General features: G+C 38.1%; 2 protein-coding genes and 1 long non-coding RNA gene across 3 annotated transcripts in view; all 3 read left to right on the forward strand.

Moving 5' to 3' along the window:
- Positions 1 to 25,818, forward strand: part of LOC120739376 — a 33,679-nt gene that overhangs the window by 1,890 nt on the left and 5,971 nt on the right. The window contains exons 3-18 of the mRNA XM_040041136.1: positions 3,159 to 3,450; positions 3,551 to 3,687; positions 5,226 to 5,520; positions 5,869 to 6,020; positions 6,108 to 6,405; positions 8,770 to 8,915; positions 9,191 to 9,437; positions 10,155 to 10,333; positions 13,424 to 13,465; positions 13,775 to 14,066; positions 14,171 to 14,307; positions 15,206 to 15,500; positions 15,707 to 15,858; positions 15,946 to 16,243; positions 16,394 to 16,539; positions 16,815 to 17,070. Coding sequence (XP_039897070.1) covers positions 3,159 to 3,450; positions 3,551 to 3,687; positions 5,226 to 5,520; positions 5,869 to 6,020; positions 6,108 to 6,405; positions 8,770 to 8,915; positions 9,191 to 9,437; positions 10,155 to 10,333; positions 13,424 to 13,465; positions 13,775 to 14,066; positions 14,171 to 14,307; positions 15,206 to 15,500; positions 15,707 to 15,858; positions 15,946 to 16,243; positions 16,394 to 16,539; positions 16,815 to 17,070 — 3,364 coding nt within the window. The remainder of the gene's footprint in view (positions 1 to 3,158; positions 3,451 to 3,550; positions 3,688 to 5,225; positions 5,521 to 5,868; positions 6,021 to 6,107; positions 6,406 to 8,769; positions 8,916 to 9,190; positions 9,438 to 10,154; positions 10,334 to 13,423; positions 13,466 to 13,774; positions 14,067 to 14,170; positions 14,308 to 15,205; positions 15,501 to 15,706; positions 15,859 to 15,945; positions 16,244 to 16,393; positions 16,540 to 16,814; positions 17,071 to 25,818) is intronic.
- LOC120739359 lies at positions 252 to 1,251 on the forward strand. The gene is made up of 3 exons (XR_005697181.1): positions 252 to 588; positions 662 to 751; positions 829 to 1,251. It is a non-coding gene; the product is annotated as an uncharacterized LOC120739359 (long non-coding RNA).
- Positions 21,805 to 24,254, forward strand: LOC120739351 (fucolectin-4-like). Its single transcript, XM_040041111.1, has 4 exons — positions 21,805 to 21,892; positions 22,039 to 22,080; positions 23,729 to 24,022; positions 24,144 to 24,254. Exons 1-4 carry the CDS (start codon positions 21,862 to 21,864, stop codon positions 24,203 to 24,205), a joined length of 429 nt encoding a protein of 142 aa, XP_039897045.1. The 5' UTR covers positions 21,805 to 21,861; the 3' UTR covers positions 24,206 to 24,254.

The following is a 25,818-nucleotide window of genomic DNA, read 5'->3' on the forward strand; positions in this document are numbered from 1 at the left end:
AAATCAAAAGTAGTAAAAAATGAACAATTATACCCTGGACCCCAGAGGGTAAACATTTTTTTTAAAGTAACGCAATAGTTACTTTTCAAGTTAATAATTACTTTTAGAATCTTGTAACTCAGTTACTTAGTCAGTTACTTTTTTGAAGAAGTAACTAGTAACTATAATTAATTACTTTTAAGTAACTTGCCCAACACTGCTTATAATACATAAAATAAGAAATTGTGTCTTATACTGTGACACTACCTGTCCCTACTCACTGGACACTGATTTTAGTTGTAACTGAGAAACACAAATGTTTCCTTAGCTTTTCTTATATTTTTGCACATATTCACACATTTTTTAAATCCTCAAACAAATTTTTATATTAGTCAAAAATAAACATAGTGTGACAGATGAGACCTGGAGACTTGGGACCGCCCCTGGTGGGCGGAGCTGGTCTTCGCTCCTTTCATAAGCGCAGGTGTGGGCAATTGGGTATTCCTTTGCAAACCTGAAGCTGCGAGCGCTTGGTCCGAGTTGGGCAAGTTGGTGTTTCTTAACTATGAAAGTCTGATACGCGTCCTCCCCTAAACTTCTGTTAGAACGGTAGGTTACACAAAAATGTACCACTTGAGCTCTGGCTGTTGGCAGAGGTTTACAGTTATTTGCACCCTTGTAGGTGGGAAACATTGCTCCCGTGAGAACGGTACAGTGGACTTCATCGCCACTGACCCACATTTATTAGGGTGTGACACGAACTTGTGGACAGGTAACAAAACCAATTCAGTGGAGGAATATTCCTGTGTTTTATTGTCCAGCTAGTGATCTCCTGCCTTTTATTCATAGAGTACCGAGCTGCTGCTTTGCCAGGTGGATTTCTGGCTGCGGGCAAAGGACCCGACACATCAGTGTGTTTAAATTTGTTTAAAACTGGTGTAAGTCGACAGACTGACTGCTGCGGCTGTCGATGGTTTTGTTTTTTTGTTTTACCTTTTTTTCTGTATCAGTAGGCACCACAGATATTGATTCGCAGGCGGTGAAGGCGCTGCAGGGAAAACAAATCCTTTTTTTGTCTCCCCGCTCTTGCATGCACAGCGGGGGGCCCGAGTGAAGACGGCACCGAAGATTTGCCTTTTTTTCTATAGTGTTTTACCCATTTGGGGTCATGTGTGAGTTGCCGTCCATTTTTAACCTGTGTGCTATGTCGATTTGTTTTTAAACTGTTCCCCGCAGCGCTTGTCCTGTCTCACGGGCAATCGTACAGCCTTATCGTTTTTAATAAGGTAAAGTTTTTAATTGTTTTTAGGTGCTGCTGTTACACTGTTTCTTTTATTTTGTATTAAAAATTAAACTCTTTTAAACTGACTGTGCGCCTACGGCTCTGTCCTATTTTAAATAGGTACCTACCACGGGTCACAAACTGGCGTTGTCGACAGGATGAGCCTCTAGGTGTGCACAGCGATTAGTCAGTTGGTTTGTGTAAAAATTCTTTTTTTTGGGTGTGTGTTTTAAACTGTTTTATATTTGTGTGTGTGTGGTTTATATTTTTTTTTATTTATTTTTTTTTTAGGCAAAGCAGCAGCTCGGTACTCTGTGAATAAAAGGCAGGAGATCACTAGCTGGACAATAAAACACAGGAATATTCCTCCACTGAATTGGTTTTGTTACCTGTCCACAAGTTCGTGTCACACCCTAATAAATGTGGGTCAGTGGCGATGAAGTCCACTGTACCGTTCTCACGGGAGCAATGTTTCCCACCTACAAGGGTGCAAATAACTGTAAACCTCTGCCAACAGCCAGAGCTCAAGTGGTACATTTTTGTGTAACCTACCGTTCTAACAGAAGTTTAGGGGAGGACGCGTATCAGACTTTCATAGTTAAGAAACACCAACTTGCCCAACTCGGACCAAGCGCTCGCAGCTTCAGGTTTGCAAAGGAATACCCAATTGCCCACACCTGCGCTTATGAAAGGAGCGAAGACCAGCTCCGCCCACCAGGGGCGGTCCCAAGTCTCCAGGTCTCATCTGTCACATTCGTACACATAAATTGCAGTTTTGAACATTTTAAATTTATGAAGAAAAAAAAGCTATCCAAAACTTCCTGAAAATATGTGATTGACCATTCACACAACGGTGAGATTGATAACAACTGTTCTTCAAATACATTATTTTGATTTCTACTGTACTATTTAAGTTTGTTTTTTTTCTTTTCATCGGAGTTAGCAGTTACAAGTAACATGGGTGACAGACTCACAGGCTGCTGAGTCAACTGGAGGCAAGGAGAAGGCATATTATCACATGAAAGAGCAAAACTGAAGTGGCCTGTTTACTGGCAAATGTGAGAGGAGACTTTGTGTTATTTTTGGTCAGCAGTGGTTTTCTCCTTGCAGCCGCACATAGATGGCATTTTTTTCAGTCTTTTTCTTATTGATGAATCACAAAATCTGACCTTAACTGAAACAAGTGAAACCTGCAGTTCTTTGTATGTCGTTCTGGGTTCTTTTTTGACATGCAGATGAATGCATATGTACTCTTGGAGTATTTTCTGTTGGCTAGCCAACAGAAAACTGCTCTGAAGAGTAGAAAAGCTTTATATAAGAACCATTCCATTGACATTAAACTCAGCTTAGTACAGTTTATAGTTGATCGAAGTTAACTCATGACTGAACAAGGAAGAGCCATGACTTTTAGGCACAAGGCCAGGTAGATTTAGTTAGCTTCTTTTCTCCTAATGAAATAATTCTTAGCTAAATAAACAGTTTCTTGTATTTACTCATTATTTTTGTCTATTGTTACATTTTATTTGATGGCAAAAAACATGTAACTGAAATCAGAAAGGGCAGAAATACTTTTCGGGCTGACATAAGGCGGACATGCAAGGTCTATACTGTACATGCATATTTGAGCCATTAACTCATATTAATTAGTCAATTGTTCTAATAACCTCTCCACTTTTCATTTAAAAATAAATTAACACTCCTAGAAGAAACTTTTGCAAACACTTCAGGGGTGAACTAGGTGCTGCTATTGTGACTCTACATTCAGTGCAATATGTAGTAAATTGCCTGTTGCAAACCTCCACAAATACAAATATAGGAACTCCTAATTTGACACTTGACCTGGATTTATATGCATTTGTTTGTTTTTATTAATAACCACTTTTTAAAAATCATTTAGGTCAACTCCTTTACAACCTGGCACTGAAACAAAAAGCTGTCCAATCTTCAACCAGTGGCACTGTGGGTATTGCTGGTAAGGCAGTTGATGGAAACAGAAACGCAAACTATCAAAGTGGGTCTTGTACACTTACCAATGCAGAATCTGATCCCTGGTGGAGGGTAGACCTGGTAAATGTGTATACAATTGGGACTGTAATGATAACCAATAGACAGGAATTGGAAAATGGGCTGGATGGTGCCGAAATCTGGATCGGAAATTCTACAGCAATCAGTGACCTTGAAAGCATCAGGTGAAAGAGCTTGATTTATAACCGTAAGTCATTATTTATCATATCAATAGGACTTATTTATATTTATTCTTTACTTTTTCTTTAAATGTTTCATACATAGGTGTGCTGTCATCTCTCACATTCCCAAGGGACAAGCGTTTTATTTTCCATGTAACTCTGTGAAGGGACGCTACGTCACTGTGTTTTTACCAGGAAGTGCAAAGGTCCTGAGTCTCTGCGAGGTTGAAATGTACTATGGTAAATACCTTCAATTCTTTACTTAATTCTTTATTTTTTATTTATATCAGTAAGGGGTGTGACCTGGGGCGGTCCTGACCCGTTTTGTGCCATGGGAGAACCCTCCCTCTACCGCCCCCCTTTGAGAAAAGCAGACAAATCAACAATACACCTTTTCCAATTAATATTTAATTAATATTATATTGAAAACAGTCCAAAAGATTCAATAAACCACATCTCTGTCTACTGTCTGTCTACTGTTTACTATCATAGCCAAATTGCTAACAAACGAACCCCCCCAGAAGTTGATTCTGTTCATCTGGACATAACATTTTCAGTGGGAGAAACATTTCGTCACTCATCCAAGTAACTTGTTTTTTTTTTTGTGTCCCGTTTGGATCTTTAGCCATCAGAATTGTTGTCTTAAGGCCAAGAAAGATGCCAAGCGGATTTATTTTACCAAGTGGATCATCATGGCCTTGCCATATTGGTCCATTTGATTGACCTTTATTATAATTACATATTTATTTTATTCTCGGTTGATACAAACGGGACAGACATGACTGGGGGATAGGACAGGGAGAAAGAATGAAAGAAAGAGAGGGAGAGAGAGAGAGAAAACCAGAGGGGAGAAGAGACGGTGAGAAAGGGGGGGAAGAAAGAAAGAAAAACAAACAAAACACCTGGATCACCTGCATGGAGAAAAAAAAACTAAAGAGAAAGCAAACAAAAAAAGCGCAACATAATAAATACAGCACCATCACAATAAACTAGCTAGCAGTAGATAACAGTAGATACTAAATATTAAACGATATTGTGCAGCACACAAGATAGACAGCGCACAATGTGCTTTGAGGCAGCAGCCAAGAAAGCTGTAGTCCGCGTCTGTGAACACCCGTGTGTACACCTGTGTGCACACCTGTGTGGATCAGCATGCTTGTATTCCAATGATCAAAGCTCATTGATCAAAGACCACTGATCAATGGCCATGAGTACCATTCAGAGAGAGTTGGGGAATCGCTGCAATCACAGCATTGTAAGATGGTGAAAGAGATGGTGCTCGGGCCAGCCAGAGAATCCCCGTCGCCCCGCCCCTCTCCTCCATGTGCAGCAAGCAGCAGGCGCACCAGGCTCACCAAGCCAAAATGCAATGGTATGATATCGGGGAAGCATGCGTACGAGCAACTTTTTTTTGTTGTTGATGCCATGATGCCACCCCCACTACAATACTGCTCTGGGCTCCCACCGATGTCGCCCATATCAATAACTGCCACAGGTGGAAAACTCTGAAACTGCACAAAAAACATGTTTGTCTTTTTTAAAAACTCCGTTCTGATAATGCACTGACTTGGACTCATATACAACTGTACCTCTGATTTCTGTTTAAAATACTGCTGGCTGGTTCATAACCATTGGTCATAGTAATATTACTTGTACTAAATATGTCGGATTATTAATTTTTGCCCTTGACAACCGCCCATGTTGTCCATTTCAAAAACTGCCACTGGGTGTGAGAGCCCAACCAAAAGAAATTATTGTCTTCTTGGTTTTCCTTCAAGGATACCCATTACCCAATGTGGCACTAAAAGGAGAAGCTACCCAGTCATCTACACTCTCTTTTGCCACTGCGTCCAAAGCCATCGATGGCAGACGGAACTCGTTCTATAGCAATGGGTTCTGTAGCCACACGGCTGAAGACGAGACCAACCCCTGGTGGAGGGTGGACCTGCAGCGAAGCTTTACAATCACTGCTGTAAAAGTCACCAACAGAGGAGACTGCTGTGCTGAAAGACTGGATGGAGCTGAGATCAGAATAGGAAACTCACTGGAGAACAATGGAAACAATAATCCCAGGTAATGATGAATTTATATCAGTCAATGGTCATTATGATTTTTGTTTATTTATTTGTTTTATTTTACATTAATTTGAACAGAAATATTTCAGAGATTACAACATAAATATTATCCACCACATGCTGCTCTAGTTCAGGACTCCATGCAATTCATGATCAGGGATTGTAACATCTATTCCTTTTTCTGAATCAAAAATAAAACAAACAAGCAAATGTTTCAGAGATTAGAGTCTACATATTATCCACCACATGCTGATTATTGCTCTTCTAGTTCAGGACTCCATGCTACCTCCTTAACATGAAGTCCATAATACTAACATAATGCTGCCCCCACACTCTCTGCTGTCAGGTGTGCTTCCATCTCACATATCAAAGCGGGTAAAACCTACACATACCGGTGTGATGGAGGCAGCATGGAGGGTCGCTTTGTGAACGTGTTTCTTCCTGGACAGAAGAAGACTCTCACCCTGTGTGAAGTGGAGGTGTATGCTGCCCCAGCAGGTAGAGCTTTAAGCGACTGGATCTGATCTACTGAAACACATCTGCTTGATACTGATTCATACTTGTTTGTTCCTTTCAACAATTTAGTGGAACCGCTTCCAAACGTGGCCTTAAACAAACAAACAGTACAGTCATCAACTTGGTATGGGCCAGTGTATGGGCCCTCAAAAGGTGTTGATGGGTGCAAAAATGGAAACTTGGACTCAGGATGCTGTACACACAATGATCAAGATCTGGGTCCCTGGTGGAGAGTAGACTTGTTGGCTGTCTATAAAGTCAGTGCTGTCACCATCATCAACAGACAGGATGTTTTTATTCCAAGGATTCTTGGGGCACAGATCCTGATCGGGAACTCGCTGGAACAAAATGGAAACCAAAACCCCAGGTGAGATCTGATTTCCGAGTAATACAACATTTCTCCATAAACATCAAGTTAATTCTTTTTCCTAATTAAGAAACATATATATGCTACAAACATTTCTAGTTATTTGTTTCAATTCAAGTTGTTTAAGTCCAATAAATACCTTGAAATTGTACGAAGGTAAGTGATGAACTGCCAGAGGTTAAAAAAAAGTTATGGAAACGCAAAACTGAAAAATAATCATACAGAATCATACAAAAAGGCCTTTTTCAGGGAACACACAATATGCTACCAATTTAAAACTGTTCTGCAGAAATGGAGGTTGATCAAGCCTTGACTGGTGATACTAATTCCTACAGGTTTTCCAACTTTTCTGGATTACTTAAAACTCTCTTTGTCTGCATAAAAGCAGTGTTGGAACATGCTGTGGTACCTTGTGAGGATCAGTTAAACAGTATTATTGTGCAGAAAGTAGTGTGTGGCTACCACTCTCGCAAAAAAAAATCACGGTTTTAGTAACGCAGTAACGGAGCATGCTTACGGGAAAGTAACGGTAATCCAATTACCGTTTTTTCTTCAAAAATCCTGCTTGATGAAGCAAATATTTAAAATTTTGATTCTTCAGTCCATAATATCTTCTTCCAGTCTTCGATAGTCCAGTGGTGGTGTTCCATGGCCTGGGCAAGCCTCTTTGTCTTATTCTGACATCTTAGTAACTTGTCCTGTCAAACCTTTAAATCAAAGTCTTCTTTTCACAGTTGAAACTGAGACTTGCTTGCTAAAACCACTATTAAGCTTTGCTTGACGCTGTTGTCCTGTGAGCTGCCCATCATGCGAGCTGTTAACAGTCAGAAACTTGTCCTCTTTTGGTCTGCCAGACATCTCCTGTCAGAGTTTGCCCCGGCTTCTGAGTGTCTTTTGATAGTGTCTCATGACAATGACGTAAGCGAGTGCCACGTTAGTGGCAACAGCTGTGCGCAGATCAACAAAGGATAATATATCGAGTGCGGTAGAGAGTATGACCGTGCAGCGTGGAAGTACTGACCTTACTTTGAGTTTGATACCGTAAAAAGTGACAAAAACATTAGCGTCCGTTGTTCACTACGTGGAAAGAAAACTTATTTTTACAGCGAAAAAAAACCCCCAAACTTCCGAGCAAGCACCAAGTGCGCTACCACGTAATGGGAAATTCACAGACAAACTTGCGGATTCTTCCACTGACCGCTGCGGCACACCTGCACCAGGGTAAACATCCGCCTGCTATACAGGTGGAAACAGAGCAACAGGACCGCTGAGTCTTTGACTTTATTTATTTTCTGCTGTGTTTTACTTGCATCTATTTTGAAACTGAGTGTAAACAAAAAAAACATTTTACTTTTTGTGCAGGAATGTGCAGAAAATAGGTTTAAATGTTAAACAAATTTCTTCCAGTCAGAGAATGTTGCATATAATTTAATTTTTGCTTGATGCATAAAGTTAAAAGATTAAAACTAATAAAACAAAATTCCTCCTCCATGGAGGAGGAAAAAAATAACTCTAATTCTGTTGTTCCAACTTAATATACTTGAGTTGGACCAACTTAAATAATAATGATGAATCAATTTACTCACAGCAGTTGAGTCCAACTTAATTCAACCAAACTGATCCAACCCATGCAAATTACGTTAACCCGACAAAGCAACTCATTACTAAAAGAAAGTCATGTTTTAATATGGAAATCCTTTCCATAATTATTTTAAGTTTATTCTAAAAGTCTTTTTTTTTTTTTGGCTTGTTCGAAAAGTCTAGAGTCATACAACATATAAATTGTATGGCTTTATAAGAATTTCCACTTCATACATCCATTTATTTTAATCATGGTTGTGGTGGGCTGGGGCCTATCCCAGATGAGATAGGGCCAGAGGTACACCCTGGACAGGTGGCCAGTCTATCACATTGCTAATACAAACAGATTTATTTATGGATAATTTGGAATCACCAATTAACCTAACTCCAATAACTGCATGACTTTTATTTGTGGGTGGAAAGCAGAGTATCCAAACAAAACCCACTGCAAACTCTGTCATATTGTGCATTTCAACTCTGGACCTTCTTGCTGTGAGGCAATAGTGCTAACCATTGCACCGCTTACCTGTCATTCCAGACTTTTTTGAGGTCTGGAATGACAGCAAAGTGGTGCCATGGCTTTATGGCTTTAATTTTCTTTATGTTTTTGTCCTTGAAAGGTTAAACCACAATAAATAGCAACAGCATACACATAGTGTGATATATTGTGTGTGTGTGTGTGTGTGTGTGTGTGTGTGTGTGTGTGTGTGTGTGTGTGTATACAAATTCATTAATTAAAGAAAGCCACCATTTTTCATCTTTTTTTCTCTCTCAATCCATCAGTTGTGGCATGATCACATCATTAGATGGTACACCAACATACACATTCCAGTGTAATGAAATGGAAGGTCGCTACATCATTGTGATCATACCAGGAAAAAACACTTACACAACCCTGTGTGAAGTGGAGGTGTTTGCTTCTCTATCTGGTAGGGTTTGGGGTGTTAGTTCTAGAAGTTCTTAGTTCCTAGGTAGTAGTGTGTGCTAAAATTATCATTGTAAAATTTTCTATTGTTTTGCCTTTTTCTCATATTTGCTATTGTAAATAGGACCAGATTAATTTAATGCACTTTGCTCTTTAGCTTTCAGTGTCTAATTTCACTACAGACTATTGTAATTTAACATATTAAAATAAAAGGAAAACAATAACCACCAAATATGACTTAAACAAACCGAATACTAAGAAAAAATTTCTTCACTACAGTGCCAGATGTTATTACGACTCCTCCACCTCCTCCCACCCCTCCTCCACCTGTGAGCCTGCAGCTTGGTGGCAGGAACGTGACGGTGGTGGGAGAGAGGCTCTGCTGGTCTGATGCTCTGATGTACTGTAGACGTTATTACTGGGACCTGCTCAGCCTTCACAGCCAACAGGAGCAAAGTGAGTTGGAGCAGCTGCTGGGCCTCGTTCCTTTCTCTCTCACAGACCACGTCTGGCTGGGACTGCGCAGGTACTGATAGCTATAGATGCATTTAGCTGATGTACATCACAGATTAAATAATGAGCAGGACATAACATAAATGAGATGGTGCTTCTCTCCAATCACAAGTGAAATGGAAAAATCTGTTAAAGAACTAGACATACAGTATACGATAAGTAGATGCCCTGCTCTACCCCAAAATGCCTGCAAAAAAGGAAAATATTTACCCATTTTGTGATCATTTTTTTAATTGATGATCATAGAGGCTATCTTTTTACTGTCAGTAAAGCTGGCATATAACTTAATTTTACACTGCTGCAAAATACCAAGAGGTCAGATGGCCCACCTTAATGATTTGAATTTAGGAAATATTCTTAGAAAATGAAGATCTTTAAGTCAAATGCTTTGTGTTCTTGTGTTTTCTCATTTACATTGCTGCCTGTCCCAGACACCAACACAGCTGCTGTAACACAAGAAGGGCAGTTTATATATTCTGTATTATTTAATCCACAAACAAGACTTTTGAAAATTTTGAAAATTACACTGGAAAGGCCAACATTCAGCTTAAAAAAAGTTTTGTGTCTTTGTGTCTTTCTAGAGTATTTAAAAAATATTAATATAAATTGTTATTTTAAAGATAAATATCAATCATGTAGCTTTTGTCAAACTCAATGTAAACAAGTGCTCCCTATTCTACAGAAGCATTTCCAGTCAGCTTGCATCTGTCCATTACTTTCTCTTCAACAGATCCCTCAGAGGAGACGAGTGGTTCTGGATGTCTGGATATTCCATGAATTTCTTAAATTGGCCACAAGATTTTGTTCCTGACAGCTACTCCAGCACCTGTGGAGGCGTGGCCAGCATGGATAACTTCCTCTGGCAGGACCAGCCCTGTGAGGAGAACCTCAACTTCATCTGCCAATCAGGTTTTACTTGCATCATGTTAAAGCTTGTATGCAATTATTGTGCATTACTTTGATTTAACTGTAACTCATGTCCATTCAGGTGCTGACAATGCTGTGCAGAGAGTTCATTTCTACAGCACCAAGGATCCAACAAGTCCATAGGAACCAAGATGACACAGTATAAACTGTGATGCATAGTTGTTGTTAGAAATAGTTATTACTTAAAACCTGTTTTGTACTCCTTTAAAACTATTTTGCCAAAAATTCAGCAAGTGCACAACACACCATGTTTTCTTTTTCATATCACCAATCCTGATGAAACACTAAGTTGAAGTCATATATAAATAATTTCTTTGTAGATTTTTCCTTTCTGATTCATAGTAACGCTCATAGCATTTGTAGTAATTGTATCTATGCAAAGCAAGTGAGCCTACTCCTTTACATTATATATGGAATTATGTGCCTATAATAACTAGCTCTAAAGTTATGACTGTAGTGATGAAATGTCTTGATAAAGCCAGAACTGAAGTACAAATTCTCTGAATTATGAAATATTCTAATATCAAACAGTTTACGTGTAGAAAAGAGCACACATTTTTAAGCACTTTTTAACACTACACACACATTCCCACATAACAAGCAGGTCTGGCCTCACTGCTGGCTGACTTCTGGCATGATAAGACGTATGTCATCCAGATATGGGCCAGGCCTGGCATAGATGGCACTGTCTATGCATGATGGCATGTCATATCTGGCCCAATTATTGTTCGGTTTATGTGGCCCAGCCCCATACAAAGCAGGCCTGGCCGGGATCTCGCATCAAGCTGGCACTTCTGACTGGTGTCATGGCAGAGTGCATGTCAACCAGATGTGGGCCAGGTCTGGCAATGAGGCACTGTTTATGTTCCTATTTTCCTATTTTAGTTAGAAAACCCAAATGCCATGTTGCAATACTATACTGCTATGGTAGCCAATGTTTCAAATGAAGGTTTGACAGGTTTGTGAGTTTACACTTTATCCAAAACCTAGTGATGGTTTACTCATTTTTACCACTGGGTAGCTGTAGCTCAGGAGGTAGAGCAGGTCACCTAGTGATGGGAGGGTTAGTGGTTTGATTCCTGGCTTCTCCAGTCTGCATGTCATTAGTGTGAATGTAGTTAAGACTCAGTCTAGAAAAAGTGTGCGATTAGGAGTACGTGCCATCTTGTGTAGAGCATTTGCAGTAATCAGGCCATTCGCTGTCTGGACAGAGTATCATCTTGTTACGTTTGCACTATTATGTTCTGGCACATGTTTCTATTACATAGCTTGATTAAGGTACACATTAGGCTGACATCTGGGCAAAAGCTGAAACTGTTCTTGTCCAGCAGTGTGTCAGCAACTGGCCCGTGGCTGCACACAACTTGCACATGGCCCACATACCACAAAGAATGACGGCCCTTTGATGGCCCAGATCAGGTTTGCCAGAGGTCCACACATGGGCCAGCACAGGACCACCAGTGTGTCTGCAACTGGCCTTGTGCTTGTGCACCTTGTGCAACCTTCAGCTTTCAGAGTTAGAAAGATGTCTTTTCAGTGTCTTTCTGACCAAATTATTAAAAAAATAGTAATACATATTATTATTTTAAAGCTAATTATTAACCATGTAGCATATATGAAACTCAGTATAAACAGGTGGTGCCAGTACTACATCAATGGCAACATTTTCATTCCGTTTAAATCTGTTTTGATGTTTTTATTTTAAATTCTTAAATTGGCCACAAGATTTTGTTCCCTGTGAAGCGAACCTAAACATCCTCTTGTGATCTGACTGGGCTTATATAACGTTAAACGTATGTATATTATTATTATACATATTTAAATATTGTAAAAATGCAATTTCAACAGCACATTTCAGTTTTTCTACATGACAAGTGTGTAAAAGTACAGAAAAATCTCTTGTAGCTCACTGCCCAGATCTCCTGTATGTATGAAACCTTATATCTTTATTTGACTGATGAAAACGTTAATTTTTTTACTGGAATTTCTGTTGTACACAGTAAAAGGTTTTTTCTGTCATTTAACTGTTTATCTAATACTTAACTACTTTGGTGTAGTATAAATGGCTCTTGAGGAGCAGGAAAAGTTGTACACCTATAAGAAGTCCATAAATGCATGCCATGCACATTTTCCAAAACCATCCAGCAGACCAGATTGGAGTCTCTGTCGGGTCAGTTCTGGCCCCCAGGACTTATGTTTGACACCCCTGATGTAAACGATGCTGTGGAAAACTGTAACTGCAGAAAAAAACAGGTTGTCTCTTTTTAAAACCCTTGTTCTGATGATACACTGAGTTGGACTCATATACAGCTGTGCTTCTGATCCCTGTTTAAAATGCTGCTGATTGGTTCATTACTCATGGTCATAATAACTTAAGTTTTATACACTATGTGTGCTTATTACTTTATAATATATCCCTCCACATTTTTTGTTGTAAATTCAGCAATATATTAAATGTATAAAAGGTATCTCTGTTTGTGTAAGAGCCCTTAGAGTTGAAATTAAATATTACACTTGAGAAATGTAAGTGTATCATCTTCAATCTGGCTGATAGACTTTGAGGTAAGCTTATGTGCCTTTGAATGTAATGATCAGTGAAATGAATAAAAATGTCTAATAAGGCAAGTGAAAATGTAGAAAAATAAAATGTTTAAACATTAAATTGTAGAAACATGCAGTGGAAAGGTTTGGTCTGAAGATTTTGGGTGTGTGGTCATTCATGCAAACATCAGTGACTAAAAATTTGCATATTCTTGGATACTGAAACAAATGCAGGAGTAAAGTATGAGATTGGTAGTGCTTAGAAGAAAACTACAGAGACAGTAAATCAGTCTACCTGCCAATTACTGCGTTTTATTAATGCCATAATACATTTGACTTGGATACTTTCTTAAGCCATGAGTGGGACTCATAGTTGGAGCTTCATTGGTAAGTTAAAGTATCTTAAACTTTCTTTAAGAAAAAATAAAGTTAAAATGAAGATGATGGAATTTAATGTACACATCAATGAGATCATTCAAAAAAATAACTCCTTTTTTTTAAAATATCTTTCAAATGTCGGTATGTTAACAGGCATTTCCATCATGTTAACATTAACATCTGGAACACTGGCAGGTAAACTTTTCTTCTGCAATCAAAACATTCTCATCCACATTTGTTAAGTGCAAACTATCACAAGTTTGCAAAAATTAAAAAAATAAAGATTTTTATTTAGAAAGCACAGCCAATAATTGAGCAAAGTTTCATTCTTAATAAAATGAATCCGTCTCAGTTCAGGCAAATACAAATATAATAACTACTAATTTGACACTGGACCTTGATTTATCTGTATCTATATATTTATATGTATATTGCTTATTCCGAGCAAAAATGTAAAAATAGCCCTCTATGTTTTCATTAATAATTTTTTTTTTAATCATTTAGGTCAACTCCTTTACAACCTGGCACTGAAACAAAAAGCTGTCCAATCTTCAACCAGTGGCACTGTGGGTATTGCTGGTAAGGCAGTTGATGGAAACAGAGACGCAAACTATCAAAGTGGGTCTTGCACACTTACCAGTGCAGAATCTGATCCCTGGTGGAGGGTAGACCTGGTAAATGTGTATACAATTGGGACTGTAATGATAACCAATAGACAGGAATTGGAAAATGGGCTGGATGGTGCTGAAATCTGGATTGGAAATTCAATAACAATCAGTGACCCTGAAAGCATCAGGTGAAAGAATGCTTGATTTATAACTGTAAGTCATTATTTATCATATCAATAGAACTTATTTATATTTATTCTTTACTTTTTCTTTTTGAATGTTTCATACATAGGTGTGCCGTCATCTCCCACATTCCCAGCGGACAAGCGTTTTATTTTCCATGTAACTCTGTGAAGGGACGCTACGTCACTGTGTTTTTACCAGGAAGTGCAAAGGTCCTGAGTCTCTGTGAGGTTGAAGTGTATTATGGTAAATACTTTCAATTCTGATGCAGATACATAAAACTGCAACTTTACTGAGTCAAAGAACAAATGACAGCTTTCATGTCAGGGTGTTTTTAATTTCTAACAACATTACAATGTCACGTCTGCCATGGCAGATGAGTGGAGGTTGAAAGTTAGGACGCAAGACGCAGGCAGCTTAAGATGCAGGTGAGCTTTATTAAACTGGTAAGTGAAACAAACAAAAACTTAGCAGGCGAGAAACAGAAGCAAAGAAATTTATACTGGGAGAAACAAACAAAACACTAAACTGAAACCGGGATGCAGGGAGACGCGGGAAGATGACACAGAATGAGGCAGGGAAGAAACACAGACGAACCAGCAACGAGGACGAGATGACACACAATATAAATACACAGACAGGAACATGAGGGAACAAGGAACAGGTGGCAACCCCGGTGGAACTGATTGGGCACAACGAGACAAGGAAGCAAAACAGAATAGACTAACATGAGACACAGACCTTCAGAGTAAAACAGGAAATATACAGAGATGCAGACTGGAGGGAACACTGAGAAACACAAGGAAGAGTGCAAACATGACACGCTGGATAAACATGGAAAACATAACAGAATGAAACACAAACCACGGCACGAGAACTCACACAACAATATAACACAGACACATGGGGAGACAGAGGGCAGAGACACAAGACGGAATCCAGTAAAATAAAATAAACAACCTAGGAACCATGGAATAAATCATGAACTAAAAAAGTAGAAAAACACAAGAAACCTAAGAACGCTGGGTCAAAATGACCCAGGACTGTGACATGCAATTATTCTTTGTGTTTTTATTATATAAATCAATAAGAGTTGTCAGAGCCCAAACAACATAAATTATTGTCTTCTTGGTTTTCCTTCAAGGATACCCATTACCCAATGTGGCACTCAAAGGAGAAGCTGCCCAGTCATCTACACTCTCTTTTGCCACTGCGTCCAAAGCCATCGATGGCAGACGGAACTCGTTCTATAGCAATGGGTTCTGTAGCCACACGGCTGAAGACGAGACCAACCCCTGGTGGAGGGTGGACCTGCAGCGAAGCTTTACAATCACTGCTGTAAAAGTCACCAACAGAGGAGACTGCTGTGTTGAAAGACTGGATGGAGCTGAGATCAGAATAGGAAACTCACTGGAGAACAATGGAAACAATAATCCCAGGTAATGATGACTTCATACCAGTCAATGTTCATTGTGATTTTTTTCTTTGTTTGTTTTATTTTAGAATAACTTGAACAGCAATGTTTCAGCAATTACAATATACATATTATCGACCACAGGACTAGTTAATTACTTGATGTTACTTTCTCCTTAACATGAGGCCCATAATACTAACATAATGCTGCCCCCACACTCTCTGCTGTCAGGTGTGCTTCCATCTCACATATCAATGCTGGTAAAACCTACACATACCAGTGTGATGGAGGCAGCATGGAGGGTCGCTTTGTGAACGTGTTTCTTCCTGGACAACAGAAGACTCTCACCCTGTGTGAAGTGGAGGTGTATGCTGCCCCAGCAGGTAGAGCTTTAAGTGACTGGATCTGATCTACTGAAACACATCTGCCTGATACTGATTCATACTTGTTTCTTCTTTTCAACAATTTAGTTGAACCGCTTCCAAACGTGGCCTTAAACAAACAAACAGTACAGTCATCAACTTGGTATGGGCCAGTGTTTGGGCCCTCAAAGGGTGTCGATGGGTGCAGGAATGGAAACTTCAACATAAGATGCTGTTCTTGCACTGTAGAACAGCTGGATCCCTGGTGGAGAGTAGACTTACTGGCTGTCTATAAAGTCAGTGCTGTCACCATCATCAACAGACAGGATGGTTATACAGAAAGGATTCTTGGGGCACAGATCCTGATCGGGAACTCGCTGGATCAAAATGGTAACCAAAACCCCAGGTGAGATCTGATTTCTGATAAATGTAACTTTTCTCCTTTAACATTAAATTCAATATTTTTTTGTTTATTTAAACAATGAAAAACTAATGTCTGAACATAGTTTTAAATTCTAATCTATCATTTTCTTTGTTGTTTCTCTACATCCATCAGTTGTGGCATGATCACATCATTAGATGGTACACCAACATACACATTCCAGTGTAATGAAATGGAAGGTCGCTACATCATTGTGATCATACCAGGAAAAAGGACTTACACAACCCTGTGTGAAGTGGAGGTGTTTGCGTCTCTATCTGGTAGGGTCTTGTTGTGCTATTTTTTAGAAATTGTTGTGGTTTTGTGTGCTTAAATTATTATTGTAAGATTTATACTGTTGTTGTTTTTTCTTTTTCTTGTATTTACCATTGTTTATAGGACTAAATGAACATCATGCACTTTGCTGAACTTTTAGCTTTCAGTGTCCAGTTAAACTGCAGAATATTTCAATGGAACATGTTAAAATGAAAGGAAAACAATAACAACCAAACTGGCTTAAACAAACAGAATCCTAAAACAAAGTACTTCCCTGTAGTTCCAGAAGCTGTCACTCCTTCACCAACTCCTCCACCTCCTCCCACCCCTCCTCCACCTGTGAGTCTGCAGCTTGGTGGCAGGAACGTGACGGTGGTGGGAGAGAGGCTCTGCTGGTCTGATGCTCTGATGTACTGTAGACGTTATTACTGGGACCTGCTCAGCCTTCACAGCCAACAGGAGCAAAGCGAGTTGGAGCAGCTGCTGGGCCTCGTTCCTTTCTCCCTCACAGACCACGTCTGGCTGGGACTGCGCAGGTACTGATAGCTATAGATGCATTTAGCTGATGTACATCACAGATTAAATAATGAGGAGGACATAATATAAATGAGATGGTGCATCTCTCCAATCACAAGTGAAATGGAAAAATCTGTTAAAGAACTAGACATAAATATCAAATGAGAACAAAGAAACAGAAGAAACAACCAAATAAATGGAGAAAGACACAACAACAAAAGCCAGAAAGAAATGCAAACAATGTACAAAGTGAATGAAAATAACTACCAATGGTTTAAAGAAGAAATAACTTCTGACAACACAATGACCCCGTAAAAGAAAAAACCCAGTCAAGAAAATATTTGCTTGTTTTCTGATTATTTATCCAATTGTGTGTCATAGGGAATACATTTTTTCACAGTCAATAAAGAAGGCATATTATGTAAATTTAAACTGCTGCAACATACTAAGAGGTCAGATGCCCCGCCTCTTCTGAGGAAATATTCTCAGAAGATGCAGATTGTTAGAGTCAAAATGTTAAATATTCTGCCAAAGTTGTATTTTTACTCAGTTGTATATGTATTAAATTTTTATCCTATTGTACATTTTATTTTATTTTATTCCATTCTATATATAGTATTTTTTTTATTCTATTCTATTATGTACAGTTGTGTACAGTATATTATTCTTATTGTTTTCCTGTGTTCTTTAATTTTTGCTATATAACTTTGCACTGCTGTGACAAAACAAATTTTCCAGATGTGGTACTAATAAAGATTCTCATCTTATCTTAAATGTTGTCATTGTGTACTTAAATTTGTAAGTCTCAGTTCAAACTCTATCATCAAAGACATTCCTTTGTTTCTGTTGTCTTCCCCAGCCTGTTGAATGGTGAGGGGGGCTACAGTGTAACTCAAGGCACATCCTATGTGAGGGTTCTGTTCTCTTATTTAGCGAGGATATTTACTTCCTGCATTTATGACCTTACCTGTGCTTGTGTATGGTGAGACGATTAGAGGGGTTACACCATATACAGGTTGATGGAGATGACCCTTCTTGTTTAATGCTTGTTTCAAAAGAAAAAAGAACGACAATTGGAATTTTCTGAACTCATTCCAGGCATATTTGCATCTTCCCAGTGATCGCCTACTGTGCTTTGTTAATCTGAATTTCATTAACAGGTAGTCACACAGAAACGCAGACCCAACACAGATCTTTAAGTTAGATGCTTTGTGTTGTTGTGTTTTCTTATTTGCATTGCTGTGTCAAACTTACATTTGGATTTTCTATTCACTTAAGCAAAATTATGCTTAAAATGATAAAATTCAAATTGTTTTCCAGTGAAATTTTTCCAGTATATTTAACATATTTTGTTATTTTGAAGATAAATATCAATCATATAGCTTATGTTAAATGTCAATAGCTGCATTTTCCAATCAGTTTACATCTGTTCGTTATACTTTCTCTACAACAGATCCCTCAGAGCAGACGAGTGGTTCTGGATGTCTGGATATTCCATGAATTTCTTGAATTGGCCACAAGATTTTGTTCCTGACAGCTACTCCAGCACCTGTGGAGGCGTGGCCAGCACGGACCACTTCCTCTGGCAGGACCAGCCCTGTGAGGAGAACCTCAACTTCATCTGCCAATCAGGTTTTACTTACACCACATTAAGGCTTGTGTGCTTTTATTGTGTATTGCCTTATTGAACTTTCCCTCATGTTCTTTCAGGTGCTGACGATGGCGTGCAGAGAGTTTATTTCTCCAGCACTCAAGGATCCAACAAGTCCATAAAGGAAAATCGATGACACTGTATAAACTGTGATGCATAGTTATTTTGTTAGAAATAGTTTATATCTGAATATGTTTTACACTCCTTTAAACCATTCTTAGAAAAATTCAGTAATTGCATAAAACACCACGTTTATCTTTTTCACAAGTTACAGTCATGAATAAATGATTTATCTTTAAATAATTTCCTGTCTAGTTTGTAGTAATGCTCATAGCAATCATAGCAATTGTATTTCTACAAAACACGTGAGGTTGTTCCTCTGCATTATATAAAGCAATAAGTGCCTATAATAGTGCCTCTAAAGTTATGGCAAAGACTGTAATGATGAAATGTGGTAATAAAGTTTGGATTAATAAACAAAGACAGTGGTATATTATAAAATATAACAATATCAAACAGTTTGGTTTTTATTTGTGCAGAAGCACTTCACACTACACGCACAGCAAAGTGTGAAAATGTTATTTTTCATTTGTGGACAATAAAGCATACAACACACATGTCTGTAATTACTAAATTCTCTCTGACACTATATTTAAAAAAATCATTGCAGACCTGCTGTCTGACAGTATAAATAAGTTTTGTCTTTAAACAAATTAATTAGAAAGATTGTCAGAAGGATTTCCAGGGATTTGGTGGCATTTTCATATTCAGTCCTGCAACAATTTAAAATGTACCAAAATCAGTCGCAAAGTAACAATTTAAGCTACAATTTAAAATAAAGCAGAATAATCAGTATGATTATTCTGACTCACTGAATTAACTGAATTCCACCTTTGCATCAGCTTTAAACAGTCTAGTATAAATGTACTGTGAGTATACAGGATGGATATTAGCCAAGATTCGGGTTGCATCTTGTTGAATCCAGTTTTGTAAATCAACAAAGAGCATTAAACCTCAGAGCACAGCACAGGTCACCTGATCACAGCCTGTACAATAAAAAAATCTACTGGAACTCATAATAGAAATGATTATGAGTTATGATACTTTTCCGCATGCTGAGCCACTACAACTGATTTTAAGATTCCCTCACCTGCTGAATCCCACTACAGACTCTTCCATACTAATTTTCCTGTTTTGTTATCTTGTTGTTGTTTTTTAAAGCCTCCTTCTTTTCCTATGATCGTGTTTCAAGCCGAACATATTCATTAGAATTAAAATTTAGGCTGAAATAAAGTTTGTGTTCTCATGTACTATATATGCACCACTTCATATATGACGCCATTCTTGCTTTTCAAAATACTAAGAGGCCTTTCTCTGCTCTCATTTCATTCACAATTTGAATGACGATTTGAATTTTGCAAATGAAAATTTCTCAAAAGATATAGTCTTTAAGTCACAGGCTGTGTCCTTGTTTTTTCTTTCATTTGCATTGTTAGCGTTTCCAGACAGGCATGACTAGACGTGATGCAAACAGTTTTCCTTATGTATACTGAGGTGACTCCGGGGGTAAACTGTGAAATCTTGCAAAATATTTAATAATAACAAAAACATTTTTATATGAACCCATTTCACTACATGAACTAAAAAAAAGTTTAACAAATATTATTTTCCAAATATTATTAATTTAAAGTCAGTGTAAAAGGCAAACTGCTTTTGACGTAATTTTGAACAGATGCAAAATACTGAGAGGTCAGATGCCTCTTAATGATTTGAATTTAGCAAATATTCTCAGAAGATGCAGATCTTAAGTCAGGTGCTGTTGTGTTTTCTCATTTGCATTGCTGCCTTCTCCAGACAGGCGTGTTTGTTTTTTAGTTTTGACTGAAAACACAACAAACTTGCTGTGACATTAGCGGGGCAGGTATTTTATCTACATCATTTAATCCACAAAGATGAACGTGAAAGAAATTTCATTCAGAGTTAGAAAGATGTCTTTTCAGTGTTTTTCTGACCAAATTATTAAAAAAATAGTAATACATATTATTATTTTAAAGCTAATTATTAACCATGTAGCATATATGAAACTCAGTATAAACAGGTGGTGCCAGTACTACATCAATGGCAACATTTTCATTCAGTTTAAATCTGTTTTGATGTTTTATTTTAAATTCTTAAATTGGATTTTGCCCACTGTGGGGTGAACCTAAACATCATCTGCTGATCTGGCTGGGCTTATATCATGTTAAACACATGTATGCAAATATTGTAAAAGTGCAATTTCAACAGCACATTTCAGTTTTTCTACATGACAAGTGTGTAAAACTACAGATAAATCTCTGGTAGCTCACTGCCCAGATGTCATGTACTTATAAAACCTTATATTTTTATTTGACTGATGAAAACTTTCATTTTTTTACTCGAATTTCTGTTGTACACATTAAAAATGTTTTTTCTCTCATTTAACTGTTTATCTAATACTTAACTACTTTGGTGTAGTATAAATGGCTTTTGAGGAGCAGGAAAAGTTGTACACCTATAAGAAGTCCATAAATGCATGCCCTGCACATTTTCCAAAACCATCCAGCAGACCAGATTGGAGTCTCTGTCGGGTCAATGCTGGCCCCAGGACTTTTATTTCACACCCCTGATGTAAACGATGCTGTAGAAAACTGTAACTGCACAGGTATCTCTGTTTGTGTCAGAGACATTAGCATTGAAATTAAATATTACACTTGAGAAATGCAAGTGTCATCATCTTCATCAAAGTAATAAAGTTTACAATAAAACGGCACATATAGTTGTGTGTGAATCTGGCTGATAGACTTTGAGGTAAGCATGTGCCTTTGAAAGTAATGATCAGTGAAATGAATAAAAATGTGTAATACGGCAAGTGAAAAATGTAAAAAAATAAAATAGAATATTTAAACATTAAATTGTAGAAACATGCATTGGAAAGGTTTGGTCTGAAGATCCAGATATGAGTTTGGGTGTGTTGTCATTCATGCAAACATTACTGACTAAAAATTTGCATATTCTTGGATATCAAAACAAACAGGGTAGTGCTTAGAAGAAAACTACCGAGACAGTAAATCAGTCTACCTGCCAATTACTGCATTTTATTAATGCCATAATACATTTGACTTGGATACTTTCTTAAGCCATGAGTGGGACTCATAGTTGGAGCTTCATTGGTAAGTTAAAGTATCTTAAACTTTCTTTAAGAAAAAAATAAAGTTAAAATGAAGATGATGGAATTTAATGTACACATCAGTGAGATCATTCAAAAAAATAATTCCTTTTTTTAAAAAATATCTTTTAAATGTCTGTATGTTAACAGGCATTTCCATCATGTTAACATTAACATCTGGAACGCTGGCAGGTAAACTTTTCCTCTACGAACAAACATATTCTGGTCCACAAAGTGCAATCTTGTGCAGAATAGCACATGATGGTGATGGAACAAAGAAAATGTAAAAAAGTCAAATAAAGAAAAATCACAGCCGATATTGAAGCAAGTTATCTTCAAACTAAACTGAAACAGCCTTAGTGCAGGTGATAGCCGAGATCAATAAGCTGCACAGTGTATATATATATATAGATATATAGATATATATATGTGTGAAAAAGTATTTGACTCTTCTTTAATTTTTTTTTTTTTTGCACATTTGTCACACTTGCATTTTTCAAATCCTCAAACTAATTTTATTATTAGACAAAGATAGCCACAATAAGTACAAATTGCAATTTTAATTGATTTAATTCATAAAGGGAAAAATGCTATCCAAAACTATGTAACTGAGCATTCAAACAACTGTGAAGTTGGTAACCGAGATTCTTGAAATACGTTATTTTTATTTGTAGTGTGCTACTTTAGATTTTTTTTTTCCAAAAGGAGGTAGAAGTTAGTTTGCAGCTATGCTAAGTTGCAAAATCTGCTTAAGTTAAGTTATATTCGTTTAACCTCTGTTTCCTCCTGTCTAACCAGCTCACTCCCTTACAGTAAAAAATTAGTAAGTAGCTGCCTTGAGACCAGGAGGGCCAGGTTCTAATCCTGCTCATGGCAACTTTTCTTGTGGGGCAGGGTTAGCTCAGTAGGTAGATTGGTCGCCCCATGTTTGGAAGGTCGGGGGTTCGAATTCACTGAATGGCTACCCTGAAGTACACCTGAGCAAGGTACCGTCCCCACACACTGCTCCCCGGGCTTCACTGAATGAATGGGTCAAATGTAGAGGAAAAACAAGTAATTTCCCCACGGGGATCAATAAAGTATACATTATTATTAATTAATCCCCTGAACCTAATAACTGGTCATGCCACTTTTTGGCAGGACAAACTGCACTCAAGCATTAGTGATAACTGGCAATAAGTCTTTGACATCACTGTGGAGTAATGTTGGCCCAATCTTCTCAGCAGAATTGTGTTAATTAAGCTACAGAAGATTTTTGATGTAATCATGTTCAGCTAACATTGATGGACGAAGTGTTATTGAGCTATGGAAAAAAGTGGCCATGTTAGGCCACTACAACTTAGATTTGTGTCACGCGAGAGTGCACTTGGTGGTATGCGCAAAGAACATCTCAATGTGATTAAAAGTTTGACCTTTGATTAGGCCACTCCAGAACTGTTTATCTTCCGGTTGGGTTTGGGGTTGTTTTGTTTTTTTACTTTTTTTTTGTTTTAGGTTTTGTTCTTTTCTTTCAGGATTTTTATGGTATTATAGAAACAGAATCACTGGGACCTCTAGATCAAGCATTCCTTCAAAATCTGGATGTTCGACGTTTTCAGGTGGAAGAAGTTTTTTTCACTCATTCAAGTGAATCTTCTTCAAGTCTCAGCTGACTGCCATGGTTGGCATCAAACCTTAAAAACACTATATTTGCATAATGACTTTCAGAGCACTGTATATTATGTTTGACTCTAAACATTCAAGGTGAGCAATCAGTGAAGAGTTGCAACATATATTCAAAGGTTTGGTTCTGCTCAGTACTAGCTGTTTTGATTAATAATGCATTTTTAAAATTATTTAGGTCAACTTCTTTACAACCTGGCACTGAAAAAAACAGCTGTCCAATCTTCAACCAGTGGCACTGTGGGTATTGCTGGTAAGGCAGTTGATGGAAACAGAGATGCAAGCTATCAAAGAGGGTCTTGCACACTTACCAGTGAACAATCTGATCCCTGGTGGAGAGTAGACCTGGTAAATGTGTATACAATTGGGACTGTAATGATAACCAATAGAGATGAATTGGGAAACATGGGCTGGATGGTGCTGAAATCTGGATCGGAAATTCAACAAAAATCAGTGACCCTGAAAGTAACAGGTGAAAGAATGCGATTGATACCCATAAGTGATTGATACCCATAAGCCAGTTATCATTATATCAGTGGGACTTATTTATTTTTAATTTTTATACTTTTTCTTTTTGAATCTGTTATACACAGGTGTGCTGTCATCTCTCACATTCCCAGCGGACAAGCGTTTTATTTTCCATGTAACTCTGTGAAGGGACGCTACGTCACTGTGTTTCTACCAGGAAGTGCAAAGGTCCTGAGTCTCTGTGAGGTTGAAGTGTACTACGGTAAACACCTTTAATTATTATGTTGATACATAAGACTGTAATTTACTGAGTCAAAGGACAATGAAGGCTTTCATGTCAGGGTGTTTTTAATTTCTAAAAATATTATTATGATTCTTTATTTTTTTTTATTTACCAAATAACGGGCCAACCAAAAGAAATTATTGTTTTCTTGGTTTTCCTTCAAGGATACCCATTACCCAATGTGGCACTCAAAGGAGAAGCTGCCCAGTCATCTACACTCTCTGTTGCCACTGCGTCCAAAGCCATCGATGGCAGACGGAACTCGTTCTATAGCAACGGGTTCTGTAGCCACACGGCTGAAGACGAGACCAACCCCTGGTGGAGGGTGGACCTGCAGCGAAGCTTTACAATCACTGCTGTAAAAGTCACCAACAGAGGAGACTGCTGTGCTGAAAGACTGGATGGAGCTGAGATCAGAATAGGAAACTCACTGGACAACAATGGAAACAATAATCCCAGGTAATGATGAATTTATATCAGTCAATGTTCATTGTGATTTTTTCTTTGTTTGTTTCATCTTAAAATAATTTCAACAGCAATATTTCAGAGATTGCAATATTTATATATTATCCACCACAGGACTAGTTCAGGACTTCATGTTACTTCCTCCTGAACTGGAACTCCACAACATTAACATAATACTGCCCTGTTAAATATCCCAACTCTTTGATCTTTGGGCTGAAGGAAGAATAACACTCGATGCATAAATGCTCAATCAACAATTACTTTAATCAACACAATTCTCTTTATTCCATACAACACTTTGAGCATTTCAAACATCCGAACAGGAGATGTGCACTGGAGGGTGTCCGGCAAAATCTCGAAGTGTCTGACCATTTCTCACATTCTTACTTCCAAACTAAGCATCCACATTCTTTCTCTCTCAGTGAGCCTAAGTTACGACCTTGGCTTCCTGTGCAGTATGTTTTGTTCTTCCTACAATCAGAAAAGCAAGGCCATGATTCTCCGCAAACAGTATTTTCTTTATAAATCAGCAGTATGAAGTACCATAGAACAGTGTAATTCATTCACAGTAAATCAGCAGTCTAATGTAGTACAAATCAGTCTAATCAATATAATAATTTCACCTTCTAACTCAGGAGTATAATGCAACCTAAAACTATATAATGATTTCATAAGCTTAAATCAGAGGTATAATGTAACATAAGACAGTGTAATAATCTCACAATTTCCCCTTTGAGCTCTTCTTAAAAACAGATCACATGTGGGGCGACCGTGGCGCTGGGGGTTGGGAAGCGCATCTGTAACCAGAATGTCGCCGGTTTGATCCCCGCGCTCTCTGTCCTGGTCGTTGTGTCCGTGGACAAGACGCTCTAGGCCTCTAGTTACAGAACCATCTGGGGCTATATTGTTGGGAATGAAAGTGCAGCACATCTCTCCAAACATTACACACACCCACTAGGTGTCAGTTCTCTTAGTTGTCATGCTTCTTTTCTCTCTCTCAACCCTCTGTCCCCCTTTAGTAGGTGGACCATATGTGGGATAACTGCTGTGTT

This window comes from Simochromis diagramma, unplaced genomic scaffold, assembly GCF_900408965.1.
Source record: "Simochromis diagramma unplaced genomic scaffold, fSimDia1.1 OVJJ01000370.1, whole genome shotgun sequence".
In the NCBI taxonomy this organism is placed as follows: domain Eukaryota; kingdom Metazoa; phylum Chordata; class Actinopteri; order Cichliformes; family Cichlidae; genus Simochromis; species Simochromis diagramma.

Coding starts and splice junctions, on each gene's coding strand:
- LOC120739351 (XM_040041111.1), top strand. CDS start 21,862: ATGAGTGGGACTCATAGTTGGAGCTTCATTG. Junction 22,081..23,728: donor AACATCTGGAACGCTGGCAG/GTAAACTTTTCC, acceptor AAAATTATTTAG/GTCAACTTCTTTACAACCTG. Junction 24,023..24,143: donor AGTGACCCTGAAAGTAACAG/GTGAAAGAATGC, acceptor TGTTATACACAG/GTGTGCTGTCATCTCTCACA.